This window comes from Indicator indicator, chromosome 19 (assembly GCF_027791375.1).
Source record: "Indicator indicator isolate 239-I01 chromosome 19, UM_Iind_1.1, whole genome shotgun sequence".
NCBI classification, from domain to species: Eukaryota; Metazoa; Chordata; class Aves; order Piciformes; family Indicatoridae; genus Indicator; species Indicator indicator.
This window is the reverse complement of record NC_072028.1, coordinates 20,304,408-20,322,771: the sequence shown is the minus strand read 5'-3', so window position 1 is coordinate 20,322,771 and position 18,364 is coordinate 20,304,408. Positions and strand designations below refer to the sequence as shown.

The 18,364-nt window shown below is 51.2% G+C and overlaps 1 protein-coding gene across 1 annotated transcript in view; it reads right to left on the bottom strand.

The window, feature by feature from the left end:
• The window catches only part of GLG1 (golgi glycoprotein 1), a 123,078-nt gene that overhangs the window by 65,741 nt on the left and 38,973 nt on the right, over positions 1-18,364 (bottom strand). The window contains exon 2 of the mRNA XM_054389496.1: positions 3,766-3,798. Within this exon, the coding sequence (XP_054245471.1) occupies positions 3,766-3,798 (33 nt within the window). The remainder of the gene's footprint in view (positions 1-3,765; positions 3,799-18,364) is intronic.

Genomic DNA, 18,364 nt, shown 5'->3' with positions numbered 1-18,364 from the left:
GTGTCTTGTCTGCCTGATGCAAATGATCCACCAAGTCCTCAATGTGAGCAGATTTGATGTTGAAAACCTAATAAAAGCCTAATAAAAAAGGGCAGGAGACAATGCAGGTGGCCCTTTAGTCCCTTCCTTCTGTGAGGGGCTGCAAGCAGACATGGTTTGGGATGCAGAGAGATTTCAGAGCTCTGGGAGGTTGTCTCTCTAGCTAAACACAATGATGTATTAGAGATTAGATGCCTCAAGAAGGATGACTGTCCTTCTGGGAGCCAGAGATTAGCTCACGGAGGAGTCTCAATGCTTTGGGTCACTGTGCAAAGAATCAATCTTGGGTTAAGTCCCACCCTGCAAATACATACAGAGCACAGATGACCTCCTGAAGCACCCTAAAGGAAAAAAATACAGGGGGGAGAGATAAAAACTCAGCCAATTCATAGCTGACACCTCCCCTAAATAAAGCTCTATTAGCTCATTTGCTTTACTCCAGGAACTTCAGTTGCATTTCAACATCTTTCATTAATAAAAGAGATTAAAGAGTTTTAAAGATTAATTTGAAGCCAGAGAGCTGCCCTTGTGCCAAAAATCAAATTATATCAGAGAGATAAAAAGGTTTGGCCAAACCTTATTTTGGAGTTTCAATCATCCATAAAACCCTAGGAGAAGTCAAACCCAAGCTGCTTTACAGCACCTCCAACAAGGGGGAAGCACACACAGAGGGGACTAAAAATGGAATAACTGCACTGTCTTCCATACCCTGTGGCATGGCTTTGGAGTTGTGAGAAGTTAAAATAAGGAGATGGTGGTTAAGAAAGCAGGGGGTTTCAGAGGGATTCAGCTGTAAATATCATAGAATGATTTGAGTTGGAAGGGAACTTAAGGATCATCCAGTTCCAACCCACCTGCCATGGGCAGGGACACCTCCCACCAGCCCAGCTTGCTCAAAGCCTTATCCAGCCTGGCCTTGAACACCTGCAGGGAGGGGGCAGCCACAACCACCCTGGGCAAAGAGGAACCTAATGAGGTTCAACAAGGATCTGCATCTGGGAAGGAAAAATAAACTGCACTAGTGCAGGATTGGAGGTGATCTGCTAGAGAGCAGCCCTGTGGAGAAGGACCTGGGAGTCCTGGTGGGCAAGAAGTTCTCCATGGGTCAGCAATGTGCACTTGTGGCCAAGAAAGCCAATGGGATCCTGAGGGGCATTCAGAAGAGTGTGTCCAGCAGATCAAGGGAGGTTCCCTCCCTCTCTACTCTGCCTTAATGAGACCTCACCTGGAATACTGCATCCAGTTTTGGGCTCCCCAGTTCAAGAGGGACAGGGATCTGCTGGAGAGAGGCCAAGGGAGAGCTACAAGGATGCTGAAGGGACTGGAGCATTGCCTGGGGAGGAAAGGCTGAGAGCCCTGGGGCTGGTTAGTCTGGGGAGGAGAAGACTGAGAGGGGATCTGATCAATGTCTGTAAATATCTGAGGGCTGGGGGTCAGGAAGGAAGGGACAGGAACAGCCTCTGCTCACTTGTGCCCTGGGACAGGACAAGGGGCAATGGATGGAAACTACAGCACAGGAGGTTCCACCTGAATGTGAGGAGGAACTTCTTTGTTGTGAGGCTCACAGAGCACTGGAACAGGCTGCCCAGAGAGGTTGTGGAGTCTCCTTCTCTGGAGACTTTCAAGCCCTCTCTGGATGTGTTCCTGTGTGACCTGTGCTGGATTTTATGGTCCTGCTCTGGCAGGGGGCTTGGCTTCGAAGATCTCTGGAGGTCTCTTCCAACCCCTAATATCCTGTGATCTGTGAACCTGTTCCAGTCTCTCCCCACCCTCACTGACAACAATTTCTTCCTCATCTCGTCTCAACCTCCCCTCTCTCAGCTCAAAACCATTGCCCCTTATCCTGTCACATCCAGCCCTTGTCAAAAGTCCCTCCCCAGCTCTCCTGGAGCCCCTTCAGATACTGCAAGGCTGCTCTAAGGTCTCCCTGGAGTCTTCTCCAGGCTGAACAACCCCAACTCTCTCAGCCTGTCCCCATAGCAGAGGGGCTCCAGCCCTCTGATCATCTCTGTGGCCTCCTCTGGACCTGCTCCAGCAGCTCCATGCCTCTCTTCTGCTGGAGGCACCAGAACCGGAGGCAGTGCTGCAGGTGGATATGGTTTGTTGTAACAGAATGCAAAGGAGAGAAGCCAAGGGGAATGTAAGACCAACCTTAGCTCTGATGATTTTTTTTTTTTTTTGGGGTAGAGTCTTGGGATTTGAAGAGTCAGCTTGACAGCCTGAAAACTGGCTAACAGTTTGCTCACTGTTAAGCACAGTGCTGAGAGGAAATCTGTTCCAAACCCAGCCAAGTGGTTCAAAACTGCCTCTAAATATCACACCCCCACAGCATTTTCTGAGCCAGTCGAAGAACTTAGCAGCTGTGAAAGTAATACAGAAGGCTTCAGCAGCTGAAATTAGGAGTTTTCAAATTCAGCACTGTTCACATCTTTCCCAAAGTGAGCACATCATTTCACTCCCAGCAACTCATGGGAACCACCCCCTAAGTGTAAAACAGGAACGATGGTTCCTCTCCTCCTCTGTGCCTGGGAAACTCCACCTTCTGCATCTTCCACTCTGAAGTTTCCAGGAAGACCACAGTGGTGTTCCTGAGTCAAAGAACCAGAAGGGTAGGGGCTGGAACAGACCTCAAAAGATCAGCCAGTCCAATCCTCACACAGGGCAGGAATGCATCCAGATGGCTCCTGAAAGTCTCCACAGAAGGAGACTCCACAATGTCTCTGAGCAGCCTGCTCCAGGGCTCCAGTACCCTCACAGCAAAGAAGTTTCTCCTCCTGTTGAGGTAGAACTTCCTGGGTTTCAGTTTGTATCCACTGCCCCTTGTCCTATCATAGAATGGGTTGGGTTGGAAGAGACTTTAAAGATCATCCAGTTCCAACTCCCCTGCCATGGGCAAGGATACTTTCCACTAGATCAGGCTGCCCAGAGCTCCATCCAGCCTGGCCTTAAAAAATTCTGGGGATGAAGCTTCCAATACCTCCCTGGACAACCTCTTCCAGTGTTTCACCACCCTTATGGTGAAGAACTTCTTCCTAAGGTCTAACCATAATCTCTCCTCCTCCAGCTTGGATCCATTCCCCCCAGTCCTATCACTCCCTGACAACCTCCAAAGTCCCTTCCCAGCTTTCTTGGAGCCCCCTTCAGATCCTGCAAGGCCACCAGAAGGTCTCCTGGGAGCCTTCTCCTCTCCAGCCTGCACAACCCCAACTCTCTCAGGCTGTCCTCAGAGCAGAGCAGCTCCAGCCCTCTGCTCCTCCTCCTGGCCCTTCTCTGGACACCTTCCAGCCCCACCAGAGCCTTCCTGGAACAGAGGCTCCAGCACTGGACCCAGAGCTCCAGGTGTGGTCTGAGCAGAGTGGAGCAGAGGGGCAGAATCCCCTCCCTGGCCCTGCTGGCCCCACTTCTGCTGCTGCAGCCCAGGCTCTGCTTGGCTCTCTGGGCTGCAAGTGCACACTGGTAGCTGATGTTGAGCTTCTCATCCTCCAGCACCCCCAAGGCCTTTTCTTCAGAGCTGCTCTCAAGCCAGTCCTTTGGTGCCTGGGATTGGTGCCTGGGATTGCCCCAGTCCAGCTGCAGGACCCATGCAGATCTCTCAAGGTGTCCTGATTTTCACAAAGGCTGCCTTTTACAAACTACAAAAACCATGCAGAATACCTGAGGTTGCTAAAGGGCTCTGAGGTGTAAATGCCCCAGCTGGAGAGGAAACAGAACAGGAGCCATACTTACATGGTTGCAGTCTGAAGAGATTTCATTATCTGGCTGAAAAGAGAAAAGAAACAAAAAAAAAAAAAAAAAAGCCAAGCATCAGTTCACTGCTGCTGCCATGCATTTAACACACAGAAGAATACAAACTTGGAGAAAAGAACACATTGTCACCACCTTCTCATTGTAAGAAACAATCTGACAGAAGGAATAGGAAGTTTTAGAAGCTGTCTCATGAGAGTGATGATTTCTAAGCACCCAAAAAAAAAAAAGAGGGGATTGGAGGTGCTTTAGGCACGGTGGAGTCTTGACAAGAAGAGAAATGGCACAAGAGGAGCTGTGGCTATGGAGGTGCTGCAAAAAGATCATGAATGTGCTTGGGGTTTGGCCCCAAACCAGAGAGTAAAAAAAAAAAAAAAAAAACCAGCCAAGCCCATCTGTGGGCAAACAAAGACATGGTGGTTGAGTTTTAGAGAAGAGGTTTTGTATGTGGAACTGAAGGTGATGGGTAGGGCCTCTTCCCTCCACACACCCAGATGTTTATTGTCCCCATTTCATAGAATGGGTTGGAAGGGACCTTCAAGATCATCCAGTTCCAACCCCCCTGCCATGGGCAGGGACACCTCCCACCAGCCCAGCTTGCTCAAGGCCTCATCCAGGCTGGCCTCGAACACCTCCAGGGAAGGGGCAGCCACAGCCTCCCTGGGCAACCTGTGCCAGTGTCTCCCCACCCTCACTGCCAATTTCTTCCTTCTCTCCAGTCTCAACCTCCCCTCTCCCAGCTCAAAGCCATTGTCGCTCATCCTGGCACTCCCAGCCCTTGTCCAAAGTCCCTCCCCAGTTCTCCTGGAACCCCCTTCAGGTGCTAGAAGCAATGTGAGAAGCAACATCTCTTCTTTCATCTGTATATAAAGGGGCTGGTTGGAGGCAGCCCAGAGCTTTACACCATGAGAAACTGGGACATCTGATACTCACACATCACTTCAAAACAGGCTTCATTTTACAGGAATGAATCACAGAACGGTTTGGGTTGGAAGGGACCTTAAAAATCACATAGTCCAAACTCTCCTGCCATGGGCAGGGACACCTCCCACCAACCCAGGGTGCTCAAGGCCTCATCCAACCTGGCCTTCAACACCTCCAGGGAGGGGACATCCACAACCTCCCTGGGCAACCTGTGCCAGTATCTCCCCACCCTCACTGGCAAGACTTCTTCCTCACCTCCAGTCTCAATCTGCCCTCTCCCAGATGAAGGCACTGCTGCGACCTCCTGACAATCCACCTAACACACAGCCTCTGCCAGCCCAGCCCAGCATGTTGGGAGAGGAACACCCACGCTCTGCTGGCAGCTGCTTGGGAAGAAAACTGTGGCTGCAAAGCCTCCTGTCCTCCTCCCTGCCTTCTCCCAAGGGGAGAAGCCCTTGGAAAGAGTTAGTCACACAAGCCTGCACCTCATCTCCATAGCAAAGCAGCGCAAACCTCACCTGCCCATCACCCCCCCCACGAAAACCAACCCTGACTCATGAAGCCTCTGCTTCCACTGACATTTCAGCTGGCAGACACGCTGCTCCAAGAGCCACAGACAACCCAAACACAGCCCAAGTTCAAACACATCATGGACACAAAGATGTCAGAGCTCAGGTACTTGACATAAGGGAAGTGGCATTGGACAAGTTCTGGAAGCAAGCAGCCTCCAGCCTAAAGTGATATTCAAGGTGAGGCTCAGCAAGGCTCTGAGCAACCTGATCTAGTGAAGGATGTCCCTGCTGACTGCAGGGGGGTTGGGCTGGATGACCTTTGGAGGTCCTTTCCAATCCAAACCATTCTAGGATTCTATCATCTAGCCAGGAATCCTTCACATGTGGAGCAAGATGACCCCCTGGTAGCTAAAAGCTGTGATCCCACTTCCCACTGTCAGTGCAGGAGCGGTGGCTTCAGTGGCAATGCTGAGCTGCTTCTCCCAGTTTAAGTGAAGCCAAAGGAGGAAATGAATCCTTTTTATCTTGAGTCTGATAAACGAAATGATTGAGTTTGAGCAAGGGGAAGAAAAATCTCCCCAGTGCAAGCCATGCCACTTCTGCCTTTCTAAGGAGCCAACCTGGGGCCCTCTACCCTCCACACCCACCCCAAAACCAGCATCAGTCTCAGAACAAAGAGCTTGTGTAGTAAAGAGTCACTGGAGAAGGGTACATTTCCAATTCCTGCTAAGGGAAGTGGAGGAGCAAGAAAAGCTGCATTCTGTCATTCCCAGGTGGGGAGCTTGAGCAACAGGGATGCTCAAAGACCCCCTCCAGGGCAGCTGGAAGGAGGAAAGCAGCCCAGCCCAGCACCACATACTTGTTGAGGCATTTTAGGAGAGGAAGCTGATGGCCAGGAGGATGTTCCACTGATTAGTGAGGCAGAAAGATTCCTCTTGCATCTCCTAAGTGGAGGATTAAATAAGCAGACCCTCCAGAAAGTACATCTGCCTCCGGGCTCACAGCAGCTTTTGCTGCTTGGCACTTTGGTGGGAATACCTTGCCTCATTTTGCAGTTCTCCAAAAAGCTCTCTCCAACTCTTTCACAACACCAACCTTCACATTCCAGAGCATCAACACCACTTCCTACCTCCCAGGAAACTCAGGGTGTAGAACAAATAGCAGCTCCAGGAAGAGCTGAACAGAACAAGCATTTCCTTCCTGCACTAGATTCTATGGTCCTGCTCTGGCAGGGGGGTTGGACTCAATGATCTCCAGAGGTCCCTTCAAACCCCTAACATCCTGTGATCCTTCCATTCACCCCCATACCACAGACACAACTCACTGTGTTACCATTGCCAGCTCTACAGAGAACTCCAAAGGTTTGTATGGAGTACTGTCACAACCAGACAGAACCCCAGCATGATGAGGGTTGGAAGAAACCTCTGGAGATCATCCAGTCCAAGCCCTTCTGCTAAAGCAGGGCACCCACAGCAGCTTGCCCAGGATCACAATGGCTAGGAGGGGTTGGAATCTCTCCACAGAAGGAGACTCCACAACTTCTCTGGACAGCCTGCTCCAGGCCTCCAGCACCCTCACACCAAGGAATTTTCTCATCATCTTCAGATGGAATCTCCTGGGTTACAATTTGTGCTCACTGCCCTTTGTCCTGACCCTGGGCACCACTGCCAAAGAGTCTGGCCCAGGCCTCTCGCCCCCCACAGCTCCCTCTTGCTGAGCATTGCTCAGCTCCCCTCTGGGGCTGCTCTTCTCCAGGCTCAACAGCCCCAGGGCTCTCAGCCTTTGCTGAGAGCTCACAGAGCTGCTCCAGGCCCCTCTCAGGAAAGAAGTTCAGATGGAAAGCATTCAGACTCTCAGGTCATCACCACCACTGTGTTCAGAAGTGCCTTTTCTCATCCATGAGATCTCGATTCACTGAGCAAGCCACAACAGCCACCCCCTCCCAAACCTTTCTGCTTCAGCAGCAGCAGAAAACTAGGTCAAAACTGTGCAGCAGATGAGTAACCCAGCAGCAGTACCCAAGGCTCAGGAGGCATTGGTGGGTTAGCCTCAGAAAGGAACCATCCTGCTCCCAGCAACACCTCTCCAGCTGCAGTTCTGTCACGAAGCAGTGCCATGCACCCCCAGCTGGTGAAGAGCACACTGCCTGGGGTGCAAGGACTGTCACCCCAGCTTGAGCCACAGCCCCTTTCAGCTCTGTGTCCCAAACAGAAGTCACTCCCACCAGTGGATTTGGGGAAGCAAGGTAAGGATCCTAACCAACTATTGTGGACAAAACTCAAGGTCTTGGGAGAAGTCTCTGCAGGGATTACTTCAATCACCAGGAGCTGTTTGACCCTTCCTCTCCTTTGCAAATGTCATGCAGATAGGAGTCTGAAGGTAACCACAGAACTGCCTGCATGCCCAGACTTTAATCCCTTTGAGCAGAACTGGGGATGACAGCACAAGTTCCCAATGCTCTTTTAAGGCAGGAGTAGCGGTGCAGTGGCTGAAAAGTAGGTACCAGGCAGATTTCAAATACTTCAGGATCAACTTCAGGTGTTGGAAGACAACAGAATTTGGACCTGCTCAAGAAAAAAACCAAACCAGCATGGAGCAAACCAGTAAATTCAAAAGGCAACTGACTTGTGGGTTGGAGGGATGCAGTAGATATTCTCCTCCTACATCATAAAAATATCAAATGATTTGGAATGGTTCTTCAAAGCTCATCCAGTCCAACCCTCCTGCACTCAGCAGGGACATCTGCAACTAGAGCAGGATGCTCACAGCCCCAAACAACCTCACCTGGAATGGTTCCAGGGATGGGACATCTTCCACCTCTCTGGGCAACCAGGGCCAGGCTCTCCTCACCCTCAGTGTCAAACATTTCTTCCTTCTCTCAACTCTAAATCTCCCTTTTGGAGTTCAAACCATCACTCCTTATCCTGTCACAACAGACTCTCCTCAGAAGTTTGTCCCCAGCTTTCTTCTCAGCCCCTTTAAGTCCTGAAAGGCCACCAGGAGGTCTCCCTGCAGCCTTCTCTTCTCCAGCTTAAACAACTCTCTCAGCCTAGCCTCACAGCAGAGGTCTTCCAGCCCTCCCAGAATTGCTGTGGCCCCTTTTGGCCCCACTCCAACAGGTCCACGTCTCTATAAATTTTACTCCAAACTTCAGGAACAGATCCCAGAAAGATCAAACAAGTCAATTAGGACAAGATGTTAATGAGAGCAGCAGAGTGGGCAGATAGAAGCCCAGTCAGACTGGGGCAGTTCCCCAGTTGGCTGTGCTGTCACACACCCCATACAGCACAGAGCAAGCACACAGACAGGCAGGACAGGCAGCTCATGGATCCCCAGCTGCACTCTGAAGGGCTCCACTCTGCCCTAAACTCAAACTTTTATCACCAAGATCTGTAGAGAAAAGGCAGAGCAAGTCTGCTGGCCCCAGAGCTGCTAACAAGGGGGTTATCAAGCTGCTGAAGGGCAAATGGAACTTGTTAGCTGTGTGCTTCCCAGCGCTGACAGCAGTTCCTTGGCACTGAACACACCTGAGGCCACACCTGCAATACCTTAGCCAGTTTTGGGCTCCCCAGCTCAACAGAGACAGGGAATTACTGGAGAGACTCCCATGGAGGCTACAAAGATGCTGAAGGGACTTGGAACATCTCTGCTATGAAGAAAGGCTGAGAGCCCTGGGGCTGTTTAGTTTGGAGAAGAGAAGGCTGAGAGGGGATCTGATCAATGTCTATAAATACCTGAGGGGTGGGTGTCAAGATGAAGGTGCCAGGTTCTTCTCAGGATGAAGGTGCCCAGTGACAGGACAGGGAACCAAGGGTATGAGCTGGAACCCAAGAAGTTCCACCTCAACATGAGGAGAAACTTCTTTACTGTGAGGGTGCTGGAGGCCTGGAGCAGGCTGCCCTGAGAGATTGTGGAGCCTCCTTCTCTGGAGACTTTCCAAACCCACCTGGATGAGTTCCTGTGTGACCTGCCCTGTGTGACCCTGCTTTGGCAAGGGGCTTGGAGTGGATGATCTCCAGAGGTCCCTTCCAACCCCTCACATTCTATGAACACACCCAGCAGGGACAGCCAACTCCCACCAAAGAGATTCAATCCACAGCTATCAAGCCAGCTAAACCTGTGACACCAGAACCACCCCAGGCCTAGATGGAAGGTAGCAATCAAGGAGAGATCTGGAAGAGCCACCCTCCTGCAAACCTGCTCCCTTCCTGCAGCAGCCACTGGCAGAAGACTCTCTGGAAGACCAGATACCAGCAGGCTAGGCAAGAATCAACACAGCTTTTGTAGAAGGGAAAAAAAAGAAAAGAGAAACCACACATCACCCAAGCACTCGTGCTTCAAAGCCACTGAAACATCCTGCAGCTCTGCACCAACAAGCAGATGGCTATGGGAAAGAGTTTTCACACATCCTGCAGTGCTGGAAGAGGCAAGAGGGATAAAAAAACCCACCCTTAAAAGCAGTGAGAGTTGAAGTTCCAAACAGAGGAGAAGGCTTTGTCATTTAATTATGTGTTTAGTTAGCAGTGAAAGTTAAACCTACTCAGCTGAGCTTGAAATGCTCTCTCGTGCCAGTGGTTTAAAAGCAAACCCAATGGGGTCAGCTCAGCACCCCAACAACCCTCTACTTGGCATTCATGCTTTGGAAGCATGCACCAAAGTCAGCCACCTCCCAGCTTTCACTTATTTTGCTTATCAGAGAATCACAGAATTGATTTGGTTGGACCTTGAAGATGATCAGAAGTTGAGTTCTTAGTGCTGCCAGGTCACCACGAAACCATGGCCCTCAGCATCACATCTCCACGGCCTTGAAACCCCTCCAGCCATGGGGATTCCACCACTGCCCTGGGTAGCCTGGGCCAGGCATTGACAGCACTTTTGGGGAAGAAATTTTTCCTCATGTCCAACCCAAACCTCCCCTGGCACAACTTGAGTCTGTTTTCTTTTGTCCTACCTCTTGTTCCTTGGTAGAGCAGACGCTCTCACCCTCGCTGGCTCCAGCCTCCTGTCAGAGAGCTGGAGAGAGCCAGAAGGTCTCCCCTCAGCCTCCTTTTCTCCAGGATCAACAACCCCAAGGAAAAAGGAGCCCAGGATGAAGCAGGCCTCATCCACTGATACTTTGAGGCTCCAGTGTTCAACATCTGCTTCAAACACCAAGGCAGCTCAGCAAGTCTTACCCTTTGCTATGTAGCTCAAAGAAGTCAATAGAATGTCAGTACCTGTCATGTTTTGCTTGTTTCACCTTTGTTTGACACTAAGCAAAGCCTTCTGCTGCAGAGGAAAGGCAGGAAGCCCTCAGAGCAAACACCAGCAGCAATAAATCAAGCTAACTAGACTTGTGACACCAGAATCAGCCCAGGCAAGCACTCAGGTTTGCATTCTGAGGCATTCCAGGTGCCCACAAATGATGGTGATCAGGAAGCACGCTGGTTCTCTTCACCCACCAAGTCAAACATCAAACATGCTCCCTTGCTGGAGGTGTTCAAAGTCAGGCTGGATAGGTCCCTGAGCAAGCTGGGCTAGTGAGAGGTGTCCCTGCCTATGGCTGGGGGGTTGAAACTGGATGATCTTCAAGGTCCCTTCCAACCCAACCCGTTCTATGGATGTGAGTCCTTGCTGGGTGTTTCTTGGCACTGTCTCCCAGCTGACTGCTCAGAGGCTGTATGGAAGTGCCAAGTTCCAAGGCCAGACATCCCTCTTGCATGAGCTGTCCCTGCTCCTGATGTGTCCCTGCATAGGGACTCCCAAATCCTGGAGCCCTCCCAGGGGAGACCTTTCTCACTGCAGTGCTGGTCCATGCACCAGAGCACAGCTGGTACCATCAAAGCAAATGTGCCCCAGAGGTTTCTGGTTTTGCCTCCCTTAGTCCCCTCTCCTCCTCCTCTTGGAGGCTTTCCAGCTGGTCCTGATGTGTTGGGGAGCCCCTGGAATCCTGTGTGTGACACAGAACTTTGGCAGTGCTTTTGCTCCCTCTCTGCTCTGCCCTGGTGAGACCACAGCTGCAACACTATGTCCAGCTCTGGGCTCCTCAACTCAAGAGAGACAGAGAACTGATGGAGACAGTCCAATGGAGGCTATGAGGATGAGGAAGGGAATGGAACAGCTCTGCTATGGAGAAAGACTGAGATTGTTTAGCCTGAAGAAAGCCTGGGGCTATTCAGTCTGGAGAAGAGAGGCTGAGAGGGGATCTGATCAATGTCTGTAAATATCTGAGGGGTGGGTGCCAGGATGAAGGTGCCAGGCTCTTCTCACTGGTGGCCAGTGATAGGACAAGGAACAAAGGGGACAGACTGGAACCCAGGAAGTTCCACCTCAACATGAGGAGAAACTTCTTTACTGTGAGGGTGCTGGAGCCCTGGAGCAGGCTGCCCAGGGGGGTTATGCAGTCTCCTTCTCTGGAGACTTTCAAAACCTGCCTGGATGTGTTGCTGTGTGACCTGCCCTGGGTGATTCTGCTTTGGCAGGAGGCTTGGGCTGGATGATCTCTGGAGGTCCCTTCTAACCCCTACCATTCCATAGGTCTATGAGGACCAATTTCTTCCCCAAAAGGGTTGTCAAGGTCTGGCCTAGGCTGCCCAGGGCAGTGCTGGAGTCCCCGTGGCAGGAGGGGTTTCAAAGCTGTGCAGATGTGGTGCTGAGGGCTGTGGTTTAGGATTCAACGACCTTCAGGGTCTTTTCCAACCTAAAAAACTCCATGATTCTCTGAGAAGCTCTGTGTCCCAGGACACAGGAGGAGCTCAGCCCTCAAGCACAGGTTTCAGAGCAGTCACTGCTTACTCATCTCCCCACTCCCACCATTTCCTCAAGCATTAGGTTGCAAAGCACAGCAACCCAGCTTCAACATTCCTCACTTGCAGGCAGCTCCTGTGAGAGACAGGATCTCTAATCACTACCAGGCTCCCCCACCAAGGGCTCTCCCTTCATTCAGCAGCACCAGAGAACAATGCTCTGTACACCCAGCCAGCCAGCAGCCACATTTCTCTTTGTCATTCATCGTGTGGCCTCAGGATTCCAATTCTCCACCCTGAAAGCCAGGCAGAGCTCCCAAAGCTCCTTCCTGCTGCTCCCTCACCATGGCACAGGTGTCACATCAATCAGGGTGCCTGTCCTCAGCCAGGCACAACCAGGATCTTCAGGGGCACCAGCAGTGCTGCTTTAATCCTGCTGATTTACATTACCACGTTCCAGCTCCCAACCCAAAGAAGATCATCCAAACAGGTGGGAAGCAGCCTGGGCTATTTTTAGCTCCTGCCAGCTATTCTATTTAGAGGAACACACACACATCAAATACCTCAAAGGAGCTGTTCCTCCAGCCTTAACCACAAACCACCAGAACAAGGTTAGTTTGCAGTCTTCCCACTTTCCTTCAGGGCAGTGGGGAGAATGCTACTCTTACCCCCTCCCCAAGTGCCCCAGTTTTTTAGGGACAGAGACAAAACGAATTTGGAGTTCTGTCTCCTGGCACTATGTCAGATCAGAGCAAGAGAGCCACAATAACACTGAACATCAGTACTTTCAAAAAGCTGGAACAGTGGATGGCACACATGGATAAACAGGCCTGCAAGAGTTCTTACACAGCACCCAGAACTAGTCCCTTGCTGTCACAGATTCACAGATTGGGTTGGGTTGGAAGGGACCTCAAAGATCATCCAGTTCCAACCCCCCTGCCATGGGCAGGGACACCTCCCACCAGTCCCAGCTTGCTCAAGGCCTCATCCAGCCTGGCCTGGAACACCTCCAGGGAAGGGGCAGCCACAGCCTCCCTGGGCAACCTGTGCCAGTGTCTCCCCACCCTCACTGACAACAATTTCTTGTTCATCTCCAGTCTCAACCTCCCCTCTCCCAGCCCAAAGCCATTGACTCTCATCCTGTCACTCCCAGCCCTTGTCCAAAGTCCCTCCCCAGCTCTCCTGGAGCCCCCTTCAGGTCCTAGAAGGCTGCTCTAAGGTCTCCTTGGAGCCTTCTCCAGGCTGAACAGCCCCAACACTCCCAGCCTGTCCCCATAAGGGAGGTTCTCCAGTCCTCTGATCATCTTCATGGCCTTCTCTGGACCTGCTCCGGCTCCTTGTGCTGGGGGCTCCAGAACTGGAGGCAGTGCTGCAGGTGAGGTCTCACCAGAGCAGAGCAGATAGGGAGAAATGTCATAATTGACTGGTTTAGCTTTCTTCCATGGCTTCAACTGCCATACCAAAGAAGGGGCCAGGATGTACCAAGGAGCCTCACATGCCAACTTTGCACTGCTGTTACCCTGCAAGAGATTTCTAGAAAGCACAAAGTCCCCCAGACCTTGGCTGTCAGTCCAGCTGCCATCCTGAGGCATGAAATGAGATGGGGAAGCCTCCCCTCAAAAGCCTTAGCAGCACTCAGCCACTCCTAACAGCTGGAATTGAACTAAAACACTGACATCTTCCCCAGAAGATCCTCAGGGCCCCAAAATATCACTCACTACTTCCCCACAGTGAGAGGCAGGTGCAGAATGAGAGCCCTGAGCTTGGCAAGTCCCTGCTGTTAAAATCCAACCCTTTCAGTTCTTCTCAAGTTCAGCCTCAGCCACAACCACCAACTTGATCACCCCCCTGGGGGTGTCCCTTCTGTCACACTGCTATTCAGAACATGAAAAAACTCCTAGGAGAAATGCTCTGCAGCCCTGCCCAGCCACCACCCTCTCATTCTTCATGTCACCACTCACAGCACCCCCTGAAAAACCTGCAGGTATCAGACAGCTGTGGGGAAAGCCCCGTGGTGACCCAGCAATGACACCACCGTTAGGATCCCTTCCAGCCTAAGCTCATTAGGTCAGGCATTCCACAGGAGCTGAGGAGAACCACTCTGCATGCAAGCTCTGGACTTGACACCACTTCCAAGGGCCAGAAGCCTGGATTTGGAAATATTTTCAGAGCTCAGATTACAGCTAACAAGCTGGACTTGGTACCTTGCTCATTCACAGAAGCACAGGTTGGTAGGGGTTGGAAGGGACCTCCACAGGTCCATCCAACACAACCCCCCTACCACAGCAGGATCACCCACAGCAGGTCACACAGGAATGCATCCAGATGGAGCTTGAAAGTCTCCAGAGAAGGAGACTCCACAGCCTCTCTGGGCAGCCTGCTCCAGGCCTTCAGCACCCTCACAGCAAAGAAGTTTCTCCTCATGTTCAGATAGAATCTCCCGGCTTCCACCTTTGTTCCCTGTCCTGTCGCTGGGCACCACCTAAAGGAGCCTGGCACCTTCATCCTGACCCCTACCCCTCAGATACTGACAGACATTGATCAGGTCCCTTCTCAGCCTTCTCCTCTCCAGACTAAACAGTCCCAGTCTTTCTCTCAGTCTCTCTCCATAGCTGAGCTGTTCCAGCCCCTTCATCATCTTCATAGCCTCTGTTGGACTCTCTCCCACAGGTCTCTGTCTCTTTTGAACTGGACACAGTATTCCAGGTGTGGTCTCTCACAGGACAGAGTAGAGGGGGAGCAGAACCTCCCTAGCCCTGCTGGCCACACTTTTCTTGATGCACCCCAGGAGACCATTGGCTCTCTTGGCCACAGGGGCACATTGCTGTCCCATGGAGAATTTGCTGTCCCCGAGGTCTCCAAGATCCTTCTCCATGGAGCTGCTTTCCAGCAGGATGACCCCTAGCCTGTTCTGCTGCCTGATGTTGTTCCTCCCCAGATGCAGGACTCTGCACTTGTCCTTATTGACCTACATTCAGAGGCCAGGCAGCCTTCCTCATATGAAGAAAGGCTGAAGGGAGAGCTGTGTTTGTTCAGCCTTGAGAGGAGAAGGCTTAGGGGAGACCTTATCACCATGGACACAAAGGGTGGCTACCAGGAGGATGGAGACTCCTTTTTTCCAAGGTGTCCCATGGAAAAGACAAAGGGTGATGGGGACAGGTTCCTGCTGGGGAGATTTCCATTGGGCTCCAGAAGGAAATGTTTCCCCAGGAGCACAACCAGACACTGGAATCACCTCCCAGGGGAAGCAGTGCAGTCCCCTGCATTGGGTAGTTTTCAGACTCAGCTTTCAGGGTGCTGGACCAGCTGATTTCAACTCCACCATCACCTAGAAAGCTTGGATCCTTGGGGTGTCTTCCAACCTGGCACTCTGTGATTCTAAGATTCTCCAGTTCTCCCAAAGAAAATTCTGTGCTGAAAACTTTCTGGGTCTTCAAAATAACAGCAGAGAAGTAAAAGTCACTGAGAGAGGCTGCAATGGGTTCACTTGAGGGACAGCTCTGCCTTTGTGCACACGGGCAGCAGGTGACAACCAGCACAAAGTGCTAACTAATGCATGTTAAGGTCACCACCACAGCCCACCATGCAGCACCACCCTGCACAGAGAAGGAGGACACTGCCTCAGAGGTCAGAGGACCTCTGCAGCCCTGGAGGAGTTAGCCCCATGAGATCTGCTCCTGCTGGATTGTCCCCATCACCCACTGAAGTCAGAGGAAAAAGCCTGAAGGCTATTTTTATGGAGACCCACAAACAGCACAGTGCCCTGCTTCCATTTTGAGTCCCTGCCATATGGAAAGGGCTGCCCATGGGATGCCCATCCAACATCACCTCTGCTCCCTGTGCCACCCAGCAGGCAGTACTGAGCTGTGCCTCCCAGGGACAGCTAACAACTTACCACCAGTTCCACAGAATCAGAGAATTGTTTGGGTTGGAAAAGACCTCCAAGATCAGCCAGTCCAACCAGCAACCCAACCCCACCATGGCCATCAAACCATGGCCACAAGTGCCAGGGCCACACCTTTCTTGAACCCCTCCAGGCATGGGGACTCCACCAGCTGCCTGGACAGCCTGTGCCAATCCCTCACCACTCTTGCACCAAAGACATTTTGCCTCCTCTCCAACCTAACCCTCCCCTGGCACAATTTCAGGCCATTTCCTCTCCTATCACCTGAGACTAGGGAGAAGTGACAAACCCCAACCTCACTACAACTTCCTTTCACAGAGCTGTAGAGAGCTATGAGGTTTCCTCTCAGCCTCCTCTTCTCTCCTCTTTATGTCTTTACAAGAATTAGAAGGCACTTAACAATCAGTTACAAAACTTACTGGTGGCCAGGAAGGGCTTCTCCATCCTTTTACACTCACAATTAAGCAGTTTGAGTTATGAGTGCTGCAGTTCTCCTCAGAAACATCAATAATGGTTAAACACAACTTGGGAAAAAAAAACGCTGGTGAGGATAAGTCAACTGAAGCCTTAGTCATGAAGGAGCCCCCACCAGCAGCTTCTGTGAGCAAGAAACAGAAGAGATTCAAAACAGTGCCAGCAGCCAGAAGCTGAGTCATAGAATCATAGAATGGCAGGGGTTGGAAGGGACCTCTAGGATCAGAATTCAACCCCCCTGCCAACGCAGGATCACCCAGGGCAGGTCACACAGGAATGCATCCAGATAGGTATTAAAAGTTCTCCCTCCCTGCACAATGGAGAACCAAAACAACCATCTGAAGGATGAGACCATCTGGGCACAAAGAAACAAATGCAAAGCTTATAGAGATGCTGGTGAGACCAGATCACAGCAGCACTGTGTGACAGAGCACCTGTGGTGGGGGCTTCTGCTCTGGAAGCCATCAATACACAGCTCAGGAACCTGCCTGTAGGAACTCATCACCAGCTTCTGACCAACAAGCCTTTGAGTTCTCAACTGCAACTGTTAGCACCTTCAACACCTTGAAACTGAGGTGCTGACTAAGAACTCTCTGCTGACTGCAGGGGGGTTGGACAAGATGACCTTTGAGGGTGCACTCCTCCTCTGCACTACCCTAGAGAGGCCACATCTACAGTACTGCGGCCAGTTCTGGGTTCCCCAGTTCAAGAAAGACAGGGAACTACTGGAGAGAATCCAAGAGAATCTTCAAAGCTGCTGAGGGGCCTGGAGCAGCTCTGGGAGGAGCACAGGCTGAGAGCCCTGGGGATGCTGAGCCTGAAGAAGAGCAGCCCCAGAGGGGATCTCAGCAATGCTCAGCAAGAGCTAAAGGGTGGGGAGCAAGAGGCTGGGGCCAGAGTCTGCTCAGTGCTGCCCAGGGACAGGACCAGGAGCAGTGGGCACAAACTGGAACCCAGGAGGTTCCATCTGAAGATGAGGAGAACCTTCTTTGGTGTGAGGGTGCTGGAGGCCTGGAGCAGGCTGCCCAGAGAGGTTGTGGAGTCTCCTCTGGAGAGATTCCAACCCCCCCTGGGCATCGTGATCCTGGGCAAGCTGCTGTGGGTGCCCTGCTTGAGCAGGAGGGTTGGACTGGATGTTCTGCAGAGGTCCCTTCTGATCCTCACCATGCTGGGATTCTGTGCTGTGGCTGCTGTTAATTCTTCCTGCTTTTCTGTGATTCTATGATCTTAAAAAAGAGATTTTTTTTTTCCCTAATCATTAGAAAGAAAAAATTCAGAGGAGATATTCAGTCTGCCCTTCTCAAATCTCCTTCCTGCTCCTACTGACCAGGAGACCTTGACTGACGTATTAACCAATTTTTTTTCCATGTAAAACAACTGTTCTGATCCAGTACTTAAGGAACAGCATTTCAGTTTTGCTTTAACAATCCTCATCTTCTGTATTTTAATTAACTTTCCATTTCTAGCCCAGAGCAGTCTGATGCATGGCAAAGAAATCCAGCAGATGATGCCTTGCCTCTTTTAAAAGTTAGGAGGAAAAAGAAGATAGAAACACTGAGATGCAAGCATTTAAATAATTACAGATCCTATCAATTTAGGCAGGAAACATAGCAAGCTTTAGCAATATAAAAGCTAAAATTAGCTGCACAACAATGTCACCAGACTAGAAAACTCTGGAAAGATTACCAGAGTGTTCAAGCAAGACTGAAATTATTCACATCTAAGCCTCTTGCTTATTGAAATCAATCTGCCTGGGAGCCACACAAACGGTTGTGGGAAATTGATTTCCCCAGCGCCTGGTTCTCCTTTTTGTCAGCTCCACCAGGAGAAACAAGGAAAAGACCAGAAAGACAAGATGAGATCAGCTGATTCACAACCTGGGGAAGCACTCTGTGCCCAGACAGATTCTACAGCACCACATGGAGCCAAGTTCTGGCAAGTCGAGGTGGCTGGGCACAGTGAGTCACACCGGAGATGCTGGGTGCAGACCCCAGCAGCAGCATCCCCACCACAAATGCCATTCACTGCTCTGCTTGGAGACA